Source organism: Phaenicophaeus curvirostris, chromosome 1, assembly GCF_032191515.1.
Source record: "Phaenicophaeus curvirostris isolate KB17595 chromosome 1, BPBGC_Pcur_1.0, whole genome shotgun sequence".
Classification (NCBI taxonomy): domain Eukaryota; kingdom Metazoa; phylum Chordata; class Aves; order Cuculiformes; family Cuculidae; genus Phaenicophaeus; species Phaenicophaeus curvirostris.
This window is the reverse complement of record NC_091392.1, coordinates 124,074,029-124,088,890: the sequence shown is the minus strand read 5'-3', so window position 1 is coordinate 124,088,890 and position 14,862 is coordinate 124,074,029. Positions and strand designations below refer to the sequence as shown.

The window sequence follows — 14,862 nt, the reverse complement described above, 5'->3', positions numbered from 1 at the left end:
CTGTGCCCTGCTATGAGGGGAAGCAGGCAGACAAGCCAAAGTAGAGATTCTGCATTTCTGACAAATGAAGTGGATTTTTCAGTGAGGCCACGACCAGGAAACAATATGTGAGAGGTCTCTGCTACAGTCCTTCACCCATCTGTGCTGAAAGGCACTTTACAAAGACACTGACACATAAAGATTGGGCTAGGGTCCAAAAAAGAAAGAGCCACTGACTTTCAAGTATTGGAAATCTATTTAGAATTGTTCAGTTTATGTTTTATGCCTGAGATGTGTTACAATAGCTAAAGGAAAACATTTTTGTCTAACTAAGATAGCTTACACATGCATGTATGAACTAGGTGAAGTTATTCAAAGGTTGCTGTGCAGAAATGCTGTCATATATTCATATTGACACTGTTCACGTGCTTTTGGATTTTCTTGATATTCTGCATTCTTCATTCTTCTGAGGATGAGAGTCAGCAGCAAACTTGAAAACTAAAACAGGCGATGAAAATATATAGTTATGGTATCTGGCACCTGTCTTTTCCTTATCCTCATACCCCTCTGTTCAACGGGGCAGCTGAAGCCTCTGTAGCTTTTTTACTACCTTGGTGGCTGATAAGTAATATGACACTGAATTCTCAAATGCATCACTTTCTGCTTGGGGCCAGCTGCTGAAGTGGAAAGCTGGTGTTGAGGGCAGTGAAGGTGCACAGCTGTTGGGTGTTTTTACATTTTGTCAAAAACATTAGGAAAACAAGAATGAATTTATCTTGAGATGCTGCAGAAGAAAGGAATTACTCATTGTTTAACGTGGTGTCTCAACTTATGCTCTGAGAGCCTTACAACAAACTGTGTATCTTTCTGCTTGTCCTAGCAGCTTCAAGAAATTAATTCCAAGGGATCCTTGAAAAACATTTACTTAAAACGACTCACTGAGCTCTGTTTTCTCCTTTGTGGAGTTAATTGTTTTTATGCTTACAGTCTTGGACACAATGGACATTGTGCAGGTACACGTATTGTGTTTTCAGGAGAAGTGTCAGTCTTGGGAGAAAAGAATGACATGCTGTCTCTTGGGAAAAGGAGATTTTATAGCTTTGACTGCTGAGAGAGTGCTTTGATGCTAGATAAAGCTTGCATTTCTATACTTTTATTTGAAAAGGTGGACATAAAGATGTCTTTTATGTACTTTTCAGTACATTTAGGGCAGATAGGCAGACTAAAGAAGTTCTAAGGCTGGAACTAACACTTTGAACACTGGGCAGGATAGGTGGCTGGGGTGTGTGGAAGTGCTTGCTTGCCTGTATTTAACATTAGGGCTACTGTTGATATGATTTTAATATTAATACAATTTGAATTCTGTTTTCTTTTTCCTGAGCTTCCATGACTCTGATCTCCAGCAATACCCCTGAAGCATATCTCCATTATGCTTTGGAGCTCAAAACCAGAGTGAACTAAAAATATTTATTGTATTGATGCAGATCACATTGAGGCAATTTTGGCATCTATTTTGTGGTAAAGCCATTCATATGAATGCAGAAGAAAATATTTAATAGATAAATTTCCCATGTACTTATCAGTCATTGGATGAAAGACACATTCAACATTATATAACCCTTTGTTTATTGATCTGTTTCTTCAAATTCTGCTCTCTTTTCAGTATGTAAGTTCCTTTTTTTTGGAATTCAAGACTCACTCTGAGATATTCAGTTGTAAAAATTTCATCAAGTTCTCACATGTTTCTAAAGGTTGAATTGGTAGCATGTTAAGCATTGCCAAAGACTGACTTTTCTGCAGAAACTCAGTACTTTCTTTTGAGTTCTAGTTCAATATCAACACAGTAATGCTCTTAGAATCATCTGTAGTATGCCATACAACTTGAGAGACCACCTTCTCTCTAATTTTGCTTCTGGTAGAGAAGACTGACTGATTCCTGAATTGTTGTTTCTTGATAGGAAAATAAATGTTAAACAATAATATCTAATTTATTTTTGACAATTTGTTTCTCAACAGCCATAAGTATTGGAATTTTTAACTTTTTAAATTGAGAGTTGTAAAGCAATTTCTTTTGATAATTGCCAGTAGTCTGGAGAAATGGCATCAGCGTGCTAGGAAATAACCTTGAAGCAATAAGCTAATAAATGTGACATTTTTTCTCCTGTTTAGTGTCTGCTTTCAAAGCATGTCATCCTTACTCCCATTTTTAATGGGTAGATATGTGTAAGAGTTAGGGATAGAATTTCAAAGGAATCTTTTTCATATGCAAATGTTATTCCTTTATTTATAGTAAATGCTATAGTGGTTGAATATCTCTGCCCACATCTACCTTTACTGAATAACTGTGATAGTGAAAGGTTAGAAATCTCTGTTCAGTAGAGAAGACACTCATCCAGAGTTAGCAAAAGATAAATATCTAATAATTCAGTAACAAGATGGAAACCTTCAAGAGATATTCTTTACACAGCTGCTTAACAGCCAAAGAGAGGAATCTAACTTAGACAGAATGATAGGATCTGTCCTTCTTTAGGTCAACGTGGGAACTTGTGCTAATTCATAAGAAAAGAGAGGATATGAAGGGGAAGCCATTCAGCATCTTCTTTGTTTCCAACAGTGCTCTCAGTTCAAGTGGCATTAAAGAAGGTCGATTGCCTTTTCAAAAGGGATGATTTGGTGGTAAAGATGTTCCAATATTTGATGACCTTCTGAGTCATCAGAATGTAGTAATACCCAGTTGTTTCGGATAGCAGAAGCCTACAGAGACACAGTTACTTGGGCACACACTGTTACACCAAATAGTAGACATAATTTTAAGGGCCTCTGGCTTCAAAGAGTAAGCATTTTTTCCCATTCATTCTCATACCAACTATTATCTTCTTCTGTCTTTTTAAATATAAATTCTTGAAAAAGAGTTTTCCTTGAAGAGTTCCCTTCTACGTCCTGCCAATTAAAAAACCCCAACCAATCAGACAAAACCCAAAACCATAGATGTCATAGATCCATGAACATCTGTGCAGCTTTGCAAAAGAAGACTTGAAGGTCCTGGGGGACACCAAGTAAAACATGAACCAGCACTGTGCCCTTGCAGCAAAGAAGGCTAATGACGTTCTCAGCTGCATTAGGCAAAGTATTATCAGCAGGTGGAGGGAGATGACCCTTCCCATCTGCTCAGCACTGATGAGGCCACACCTGGAATGCTGTGTCCAGTTCTGGCCTGCTCAGTACAAGAGAGACGTGGACATACTGGAGAGAGTCTAACAAAGGGCCACAAAGATGATGAAGGCTCTGTAACGTCTCTCTTATGAGGAATGGATGAAAGAGCTAGGGCTGTTGAGCCTGGAGAAAAGAAGGCTCAGGAGGATCTCCTCAATGTATACAAATACATGAATGGAAGGGTGGCCAAGCCCTGGCACAGGTTGTTCAGGGAGATTATAGAGTCTCCGTTCTTGGAGATAATCAAAAGTCAGCTAGAATGTTACTGGGTTGGCAGCAATAAGCAGTCTTGCTTTAGCAGGGTGTTTGGACGAGATGAGGACCTGAGGTTCCTTTCAATCACCACAATTTTGTGATTCTATGATTGTGTAGATGAAAGGAATGGAAAGAATAATAAAACTCTGTTAACCCCTCGTTTTGTGAAGAATCCACAGTACTACATTTCTGCTATTCTGGGATACGGTGCTAAGTAAGGTTTACAATTTACTCTCCTTCATGATTGTCAGTTCTCAAGAAAAAAACAAGAGCCATCATGTCCTGAATTATGAGGATACAGTCTATGTAAAGGTGTTCCATGCTAAGGCATTATCTCCCTACCACAGTTTGCAGAAAGCTAAAAGGATTTTCATTTGTAAGTGTATACTTGCACAGCTCTTCATTCTTCTACGTCCTTTGGGAACGTACATTGATCTGCTGCAGAGAAAGTGTTTAGTATCTTTCTGACACATCTCCCTTTTAGCACTTTATGACTCGCTGACCCAAAATTTCTTCACTAACAATCCCAGGAAGCTTCACTGAAATGAGAAGCTAATTTAACACTAAATTCACAAGTAGCACTGAAATATGAAATGTACTATTAAAATCAGACTAGTAGTAATCCATACTGTACTCACTATCTACTCAATGCAGTACAATGTTTTTGGTTTTTTTTTATTAATTCCCATCCTTTTTACCACTTCTAACATTTTTACCTGCAAACCGCATGCAAGTGCTATTCTCTGAAGGAGTTCGCATTCCAAATATTTCAATAGATAATTGTTTTAAAATTAAGGTTTAATCAGAATGTGTGACATATATCTATAGTGTTAATATGCCTTAAAAACCTTCATATAATAACTTTATTTGATCACATAGCCTCTCTGGCTAGTTTTACAATTACTGGAACCCCTATTATACCCATATGACTGTTTTTTATATATATGTGCATAGATTTTTACAGTACAGGAATTTAGTTCTAAGAATATGGGAATTCTCTTGTGAGCTTAACTGAAAGGAAACTTTAGCTTAAAAGAAAATGTATTTAAATATAGATTCTTATACTTTAGGAGTACAGATTTACATTATAGGGTTACTTAAATCAATACATATTCCTGTGGTGTAAGAGTAGGGGGGTTGTTTTGTTTTTAATTAATCTGACAGGAAGTTTTAATTTTAAATAAAATTTTCTATGGTGTTATGCAACTGTGCCTTACATGTAATTGTCAGTACATGTTTGTAATTAAGACAATTGTCATAACTTTTTTCAAATATTTTGTACTAAGAAAGTGAGGTCTTATTAAAATGCAGAAATCAATGCCAGAATGATTCCATGTCTCACAACAGCAAATGTTTCACTTACACTTTAAAAAAGACAGAGGTTATACAGAAAAGTCAATACCATAAAAGTATACACATTTTTTTTTCTAGCTTATCCACAAAAGAATCTTTAAGATATTGTAAGAATGAGAACATTCAATTCCCCTTCTGAAGTCTAATTGGTATTTTATTGTCTAGAATATCAGTATAGGACCTTTCATGTCAGTCAGTAGCTCTCTCCAGCACAAAGAAAGCATTATTCTAATACAGTTAGACGTACTTTGACGTTCTCTTCTGGCACAGTTGAAGAAAAGAAGAGGCAACATGTATGAGTTGTGTCAGAAGAAGAAGAAATGTGAAATTTTTGGCTTCCAAGAGTGGAAGTGAGTGCTGAAACTGATCAATATTTTCTGGTGTGACTAATTCAAACATATTAAAACAAGTATCTTGCCAAGCACTGATATTCAAACAGTCCTGGAGGCTCACGTGTGATGTGTTATTTCATAGTATCATGCATATAATTAGGTGAGCCTTGAGGGAAGAAATCAGTGCTTATGTAATTCAATTGAGGTCAAATGCTGTTTTCAAACTGAGTTGGTCCCTTGAGGCATGGAAACAGGAGATAATTTCTAAGGCACAGAGGAAAATTCCAGTTGACTTCTTTCCATCTCCCTCCACTTTTCTTCTCTCTTCCCCTGTTCCTGAAGCATTGTCCCAGCACTTGCAGCTCTGTTGTCTCTGGAAGCTTTGTGGAAAAGGCAATCACAAAAAAAAAGGAAACACAAAAAACCCCCAAACCACTAAATAATAAAAAAAGGATCCTTGCATAAAAAAATTAAAAAATGCTACCTGAATAAATGGTCCAGAAGCCACAGCCTGCTGAGGGCATCGGACCCTGACACCAAGGGAACGTTACTGTGTGGCAGCAGTTCTGGCTGCTGTAAGGTATGCTGATCTTCCTCCATTGTCAAGTGTTCTAAGGCTTCAGGCGTATTCTCAAACAACACCACTGCTATCTAAAGGCATTCAAATTTTCTTCTGTGAAAGTTTTAGAGCTCACAAAGAGACCTGGGAGCCACTGGCCAAGAGTACAAGTATCAATAATGTATTTTTGTTTTTCTCTATCCAGCTTTTAGGCATCCATATAACCCTAACAGAAGTTACTTGAACTGAAAATGGACTAAATTGTGTTTGCAAAAATGTGAAAAAATAATTAATGAACTCAAGAAAAGTTTTCCCATGAAATTGCATAGATCATTTATAGAAAGTGAATATTGCCATCAGTGGCCAAGATTATGTATTAAAATTGAGATTACTGTGAAGAAAAGACATTTCTCAGATTTTTTTTTAACGTTCAGTTTAGAAAGAGTTGGAAATAAAATTACTTTCCCAGCTCAATTTGTATGATGAGGGTAAATGTAAAAGAGATGTTTTCTGCTTCCTGGTTACTCTCTAGTCTGTTTATCCTGGTAAATAGCATAATACAATAACATAACTCAGCATAAACAACTGATTTCCATTAATGCAAAGCTTACAATTTTTCTAGTAATGCTACTGAAAGGTAAAAATGCAGTTACTGTCATGATGCACACTGGAAGAATGTGTCTGCCCTGCTGTCTGTTAACTTCCTGATTAGTCATCATGTTTAATACACCCTGTGAAAATCCAGTGTCATGACAGGCCATTTTTCCTTGAAATGAAGGAGAAATAAAGGCTATGCAGAGGAATACAGAGACTTAAAACTGCAATCTTAAATGAAAAACATTGTTAGACGTTCTGACCGCATTCAGCAGGTATCATTATTGTACAGCAGTTCCATAACACCTTATTTGGAACTGCCAAAAGATGTTGCTGTTTCTTATGATCAATGCCAGGATCAACAGAGGTCTATTTGCCCTTTGAATGCTGACTTTGTGTACTAGATGAAGATAGATTTATCCTGAACACCGTTGATGAGAAAAACTGCCTCTTCACACAGTTAGCCAGTGCCATTTTTTCCAAAGCAATCACATCCTGGCAGATAGATTGATTGAGAACAGACTTTACAAGTAGGAAAAAAAAATAATATTTTTTTAATATTGAGGTTCTTAGTTTCTGACTCTGCCCACAGGCTCTTGATTGCTACAATAAAAATCTGTAAAACAGTTGATGGGCGGTATTGCTGCTTTAGACATTTTAAATGTAATGATCCTACATAAATGTATCAAGTCAGACAGAATTAGACTTAGGATACATTTGTGTGTGTATGTATGGAAAAGTTATTCATAACTAGCAATTGAATGTAACTGAATTCAGGTGAATGCATCTGTTACTGTTTTAAATCACTAGACAGAGGAAATTAATGGAAAAAACTACTAGTAATGTGTTCCTGAGTTGTTTGTCTTCATTATCTTTCTGTATCAAAACTGAAATAAATTTCATTCAGATTAGTAGTTTTTTCTTCTATTCCTAGACACAGAAGTTAGCAACTTGGTTGAGTCTCTAGTCTATTAGCAACTATTAAACATTGAACCTTATGCTAACTGTGAAACTTCTAGAAATTTTGTCATCTATCCCTTTTCTACAGTTTGATTTTATATAGAATTAAAGATTACTTTTTATGTGCTACATGTTATAACAATATTATACACTGAACGTTACTGGAGAAATTGAAATAAAAGTGTCTTTTTTTGGTTTCCAAATGTAATAATTTTTTCTTTTTTTCATGTTACGCAGATGTATACATTTTATTGGATTAACTGATACCACATTGGACTATGTACAATAGAATTTAAAGAAAAAAGTCTTAGGTAACATATTGTACCAAAATCACAAAACAAGACCTTGAAAATATTTAAAGAATTCTACCTGTGCACCCTGGTAGTCTGTAGATCTTTGGACCCTGTTGATTTCATAGGTATGTTGTGATAAAATTCACAAGAGTCTGTTTTGCTAGACATGAACAACAATGAAGACAGGTACTTTAGCAGGACAGTCCCACACTTTTCCATACATTTTTTCCTTTAATTCCTTTATAGTTGTCTTTTTTCCTTTATGTGCAGATAAGCATATATAAGGTGAGCCCTGCTTCTAGACTAGACACCTAAAATGGAAGATACATTCCTTTGGGTTTTTTCTACTTTGATCATCTTCTCTTCAATTAAGAAAAACCCATGAAATTCATATGTGTATTTTCCAACCTATATCTCAAAGAAAAACAATCCTGAAAAGGAAGTCAATTCAAGCAGAGAAAAAGAACAGAGAAAGGAAAAGAAATATTTTCCTTCAAAATGTCAGGAGGTTTTTCAGCTCAAAAGCTCAGCTGAAGAATACCTTTTAATAATGTTCTCGGTGGTAATTATGCTGATGTGAAAGCATGGCTTATGTAGGTAGGTGACAGGCTTTAATTCACTAGCTCACTTTAATTTCTAATATTTATTGAATAATTCCTTTAATTTCTAATACAAAAATACTGAAGTTTTTAAACAGAAACAAGTACTACAATTCGCTGAGATGATGAATGCATAATAGTCATAAAACATTTTCAGTTGAAATAATTATTTCAAGTTTTAAGTTTGCTTTGTAGATACAGTTAATTGCAATTTTAAGTTTTTTTGAAAAGCAATCTATTTAATGAATTTCGTTGTAAGAGTAAAGTATTGCAGAGGCTCGTCTATTGCAAATTGCTGTAATTCCATGTAATTCAAGGAAGTTATATCTGCATATTGCAATTGAGAATCTCAGAAGATTGTAAATAAACATTGTCCTTATTTTAGAAACTGCTGACTTGGATCATGAATCACAGAGTCTTCAGGGTGTTGCTATGACTTCTGGGTCACTGTCTGGAGAAGGAGAGATTTTGTAATGTGTTTTTTTTTTAACCTACGTTTTCCTGCTTTTTTTCCAAGATATTCTCTTTATTTAACTCTACTTTTATTTTCTTCACAAGTCTTTTCCATACTTCATGCTCTTTCACAAGTTTAACCATATTCTTTCTGTTCTCTACATAAAGCTATTTCAATCTTCACTCTGTCATGCCCTTTCATAGGACTTGAATATCGAGGTATCTTATATGACAGGAATCTTATAAGAATGTAGTTCTATAAAAGCCGTAAATTAACTAACATTAAAGTGAAATAGCTACTGATGAACTGGTGAGGTAGATGTCATTTCAAGCAGAGAAAAGGGTAAAAATCAGAAGTCTTCTGATCTTATTTAAGCAGACTCTTGTTGGTGCTCTATTTTCTTTCACATGGCTGCTATACAACCAAGATGTTAAATAGTATCAGATAAGTAAAGATGAATCATTGATCCAAGGGAACAGTGGGAAGCTGAGCATTAGAACAAGTGCTTCTGGGATATAGAAGTCATTGAGAATTTAAGCCATTTTAATACTTTTCTTTCCTATCATTAGCACTGATTCAATCACACATCCATTCCTACAAGGCCTTAAAATTTTAAGGATGATAAATGACTACAAAATTACAAGACCTATAATGAAATCAATATATTAAAATAGATGTGATTGCTGTATTATTTTTACTTACACACTTATAGACAATTACCATATAAATGACATGTTAGGGTGAAGATGACTGCATAGTTTCATGCCAAAGACCAGGGCAGCTTCTGTCATACCATATGAAGTAATTTTTGTTCATCAGTAGTAGCAAGTGGATAAATATTCTCCTAGTCCTTATAAGCAACCCAGTCTTGTGGACAAGGGAGAGGAAATACATAAAGTTCTAGTAAGTCCTTTACCATGTATTCATAATCTGCGTGATTTTCATTGCCCACATTTTTTTAAGTAACTGTTGCAGATTTGAGTTTTCAGATTGGTACTGCTTTGAAGTGTAGCTGCCTGGTGATAAAGGACCATGATTTGAACCACACTGGAGAACTAAAGGAGAAAAACTGTTTGTAGAATTTGCTGTTAATAATAAATGTAACATTGTGTTTCCATTGGGCTATAAAATTTCCTTAGACTCATGAGTTCAAACACATAGAAAGGAATAAAAGAGAATATTTAAATGTACAAATTAAATAGCCAGTAGCTTCCTATCATAGAATCATAGAATAACCAGGCTGGAAGAGACCCATCGGATCATCGAGTCCAACCATTCCTAAGCAAGTCTCTGCTGAGCCATCCTCAACACTTCTTCTTGAGGAGCTCCTGGAGATAGCGGGCGACCTCTGCAGCCGATTCCCAGGGAACGACGGTGGCTTGGAAGGCTCCAGGCTGCTTCTTCTCCATGTATTGAATCTATGTATTGAATCTTGTCAGCCAGTAATGGAATCCTCTTTCATCTAGTTAGTGTCCTCTTGTCTCTCAGAGCTTGATCAATTGTTTAGACCTTCTCCCTATTTCAAGCGGATAGGTCTCTCAAGAATAGAGAATTTGGGAAGTCTTAGGTGACTTTTAATGATTATTCAAGCAATAATGATTCATGTTCACTCGATGCATCCTTTGTTTTGCATAAAGTTTAAACACCTTTATTTACTTTATACAGCCATTTTCTTGAACATGGTAATAAATAATACTTACAGCTTCATTTTGAGGGAGAGATTTTGTGTTTATTCTCCTTGCAAGTCCATGAATTAACTGGATAGCTAAGGGTCATTCAATTCCAGAATTTACATTTCAAAGAATATTTGCTAATTTTATAGCTACTTATAAATCTTCCTTTTCAGGTTTGCACTTCCAGTAGAAAATTGGTCTATAGAGTTCTTTGAATGAAGTTCCTTTTTTAGTTATCCTTAAGCATGTCTTTCCTGTATTCTTGAACAGAAAAAGGAAAGAGATATTAAAAAAATCTAATGCAATCAGAAAATGTAGAAAATCTTTGTGATTCTACCATATCCGATACACACAAGATTGTTGTATATTAACAATCAGAGTCTGAAAATGGAGATAAAATAAAAGTCTTCTCTGTGATGTATACAAGATCCTGTTTCACCATATAATGGGTCAAATGCATTTACAAATCAGTAAAAGAGAAATCTTACATTATCCCACTGTGAGATATCCTGGACAGCACTCAGCTTTACTAGCTCATTTTTTTCACACCTGGAAACTCAGATGAAAAAAAAAAAAGTAATCATTTCAAGTAATTTAGTCTTTGAGCCTAATTAAAGTGCATAGTGAAGCGTGGGAAGGAAGGCAAATTTTCCTATCCTCTGTTTGGCTGGTAGATCAACTTCCAGCAGCAGAGGAAGCAACAACTTTCAGGAGAAAGCTCAAAGTAATGAAGGTGACAGGTAATACAGAAGCAATATTTGGTCCTGGGAGTATGGGAAATGAAGGTTAAGGTAACCAAGTTAGCAGTCTGTTAGGTTAAGACTTCCTTTATTCTATAATTGGAAGGGTCACAAGACTCATTTTAATGAAAGGCTACAAAACGTTTGCCGCTTCCACTTTAAAGAATGCTCAGTTCTAATGAATAAGTGGCTCTTGGTGTGGTGCTCAAGTTCCAGTTTGGCATTTGTCTATGATACTACAACATGTTCTTTTCACCGCTGAGAGTCGTAGTACTGGTGTCTATCAGCAAGCTGGCTTACTTTCAGTGGTAAAAACATAGAGCTTTTCCTGCGTAGTTACTTTTGAGGAAGTTGTTCTCAAATACATAGAAAAGACAGTATGTTAGGAGGAGTTTGACGAAAGGGGCAGATAAACCTTTTAGGCATAGAGTATGGCCAAATAACACCTTCTAAATATTGTAGTGGCTTAAAAAGAAATAAAATTATTGTGAACAGCTATCAAGTACATACAAAATACAATGTCTTATTTTTACCTCTGGCTTAGAATGAAAATAATCACTTAAAAATGCTGTCATGTACATTGGCATTTATTTTTTTCATATTAGACTTTTATTTCTATTTTTATTGCATTACAGAAACTCAACTTACTGTATGAAAGTGTCCATTTCGCTGACGGTGGGTGAAAATGACACTGGACTCTGCTACAATTCAAAGATGAAATATTTTGAAAAAGCTGAACTTAGCAAAAGCAAGGAAATCTCATGCCCTGAAATTGAGGATTTTTTATTTCCATTTAGGGAGCCTGAAATTCTGTGGTATAAGGTAAGGAATGCAAAAGATTTTCACTTCCCGTAAGACATTATGCAATGTTCTTATGATTTCCATGATGTAAATACAATATGAATCTTGATTGTTTTAAAATTTATTAAGAACAGACAACAGAATCAAAGATAGAAAAGAATGAACTAAGCATGAACGAAATTCAAATACTTCCTTTGGTAAACTTTGGAGCTGGTATTTTCTTGATATCCATTTATGGATATTGCAAAAAACTGGCAACTTTCTGCTAACAAAGAAGGCTGAAAAAGAGAAATGTTACTAGTCTGGTCTGGTTTGATATGCTAGGGTAAAACCATGTGAGCTCCTTATAGAGCAACTACTTGTGCTGTACCAGGCTAAAGTGTGTTTCTAAAAAGTCATAGATCACAAATGTAAGTGCAATGGCAAATAATTAACTAGGAATTCAATAAGTAATTGAATTAGATTTTCAGTTATTTAGTGTATGCAAAGTTTATAAGTAGCCTGAGCTCTTGCCTAGGCACCTTAACTTTGAGCAGCATTCTCAACAGTGGTCCAATTTAAGTATAAGAACATAGTCACTGAAGTGTTATATTATCTTTAAACAGGAATGCAAGTCAAAGACGTGGAGATCAAGTATTGTGTTTAAAAAGGACACTCTTGTCATTCGGGAAGTTAGAGAGGATGACATTGGAAATTACACTTGTGAATTAAAATATGGATTCTTTGTTGTCAGAAGAACTACGGAATTAACAGTTACAGGTAATTACAGGCTCTTGCTATCTTTTATCTTCAGAAAAAGCATTGAATACTGTGATTTCAGTCATTGTACCTACGTAAATCACTTTTGCACAAAACTTTGCTGTGTGCCTAGATATGAACAATTAATACATTAAAGTTGTCCTGAATACTTCACAGCAGTATATGTAACATTTTGGACAAGTCCGAGTTCTGATCTTTTGCAAATGTTTGCTGGTAGATCTTGGTTTTGAATGGAAAACGTTGTCAAAGAACAGCTAATTTCAGCAAGCACTGCCTGTAATAGAAAATGAGAATATTAAGTCAATCATACTTCTTCATGTGGTTAAATGCCTTGGTACATGCAATTAATTAAGTTGTAACTCAGTAGCTCTAATTGTCTTTTTTTAAGGGAATAGCTGTATCTGCAAGTCAATAGCATTAGCTCTAGCCCAGCAAGACCATTGCAACTGAGTCATAGATACGTAAAGGGTAATGTTTGACCAGCATGTGACTGAGGAATAGTAGCACTCTTCCTCTAGTATTCTCTCTCAGCTTTCTCTAATTTATAGTTCAAGAACTTCCTGATCTCAATCATCATTTGCTGTGGTTACCAATTAACCTATTTTCCATTAGTGTGATTATTTTTTTTGATCCATTTATTTATGGCTTCAAAAACATTTTGAAGTATCAAGTTCCACGGAGTAATTACATAACATTAATAAACTCTGTAATTTAGCAAACAGCAATTGAAGAAGATGCATTTAATATAATCTGCATTTAAAACTACCGCAGTATTATGGAAAATCTATCATAGATGAAAACCAAATATATGCGGTAATGCAATGTCTACAGCAGAATAATAGTATGAAGAATGATCCATTAAATTTTCAGTTCCTCACCAAACCTCTAACCTCTGTTTTACAAATGTGTAAAGTATATAGCTGAACATATGCATAAGGTAGAAAATTAGCCTCTGGAATTATAGGATGACATTGGAAGTCAGGAGTACATAATGATCTATGCAATGCAATGAAGTTCCACAGTATATTCCATAAAAAAAGGCAGAAACTGGATTTTCCTGGCAAACTGAAGGTGAACGAGATCCACATCATTTGCAGAGATGCTTGCTTATATAGGTTCTTACATCTTCAAAATATCTAACAAAACAAGAAACAAATCTTAGAGAAGTAGTTTTGTGGGCTTTTCTTGTTCCTTTTTAGTATCTAAAATATAAATATATTGCACACAGACAATTAGGAACAGCACTTGGGATGTTGCTTAGGCTGAATTGCCACAGTTTCACTTTATGGTGAAAAGTTTTCTTTCTATTTTGATGTGTCTCATTTGCTCTCCTCATTATGAGAAATTATAGTGAATTATGGTTTGTAATTTCATTCTATTAGATTAGTCTGGAAATCATATTATTTATGCCATTTTGAGAGAATTCAAGCAATCAATCATATTTATTTAAGCTCAATATTCAAGATCTCTTAATATTTTTTCTTTTGTATGGCATTGATTTATTTGGTCAATACAGACAGGCAATTACTGCCTAGTGATTAACCTTACAGTAAACATCCATATACTCTACTTGATTTACTTGCATATAAGGAAAGCAGAGACAGACTTCAGGAATTTGATTTACACCAGAAGGAGGTTGTTAATTATCTTTTGTAATATATGATGTATAGATTTGAAGAGTAAATATACCCTTAGTCCTCAGATGATCTCTTCTGTACCTACGGTGGGTGCTCCACTGTGCAGCATTATTTCAAACAGATTTAGACTGATGGAAAGGAGAAAGAAAAAAACATTGGAACCAGATGCATGTTATTATTTGTAGTAATAGTTTAAAAACTGTAATTAATCATTTGCAGTGTAGGTAGGAGTTCAGTACTTAACGTTTAACTAGACAGAGACAGAAAGATACTTGGCTGATTTTGATGTGCTAGAAGTGAATGAAAGCATATGTAGGAATTACTCAGTTTCCACCTCTGCAAATTCTGGCAGATGTAAGGAAAACCTCCAAATTAGTAAAATGCCTGGGTAGTACTGCAGATTTTCGTATCATCTTTATAGTATTAGAAGACTAAACAGAACTAACAGATCTAGTCATAGTAGTACTAATTTTATACCACATATATATGGGTGTCTTGATAAGACAATGAAGCTTGTAAGGAACTGTGTGTTTGATTTGAAAAAGGAATTAAACTTAAGTTCAGAAACTGAGAAATGCTGCAAATGTGAAATTTAAAGTAGAAAATTAAATTGATAGTTGATTGCTTTACAGTATTAATGAAAACATACTTAAATTAAACA

The 14,862-nt window shown here is 35.0% G+C and overlaps 1 protein-coding gene across 3 annotated transcripts in view; it reads left to right on the top strand.

Annotated features, from left to right (window-relative positions):
• Positions 1–14,862, top strand: part of IL1RAPL1 (interleukin 1 receptor accessory protein like 1) — a 704,387-nt gene that overhangs the window by 425,000 nt on the left and 264,525 nt on the right. For all 3 annotated transcript variants that reach the window (XM_069873597.1, XM_069873613.1, XM_069873606.1), the window contains exons 4-5: positions 11,640–11,826; positions 12,411–12,564. In XM_069873597.1, coding sequence (XP_069729698.1) covers positions 11,640–11,826; positions 12,411–12,564 — 341 coding nt within the window. The remainder of the gene's footprint in view (positions 1–11,639; positions 11,827–12,410; positions 12,565–14,862) is intronic.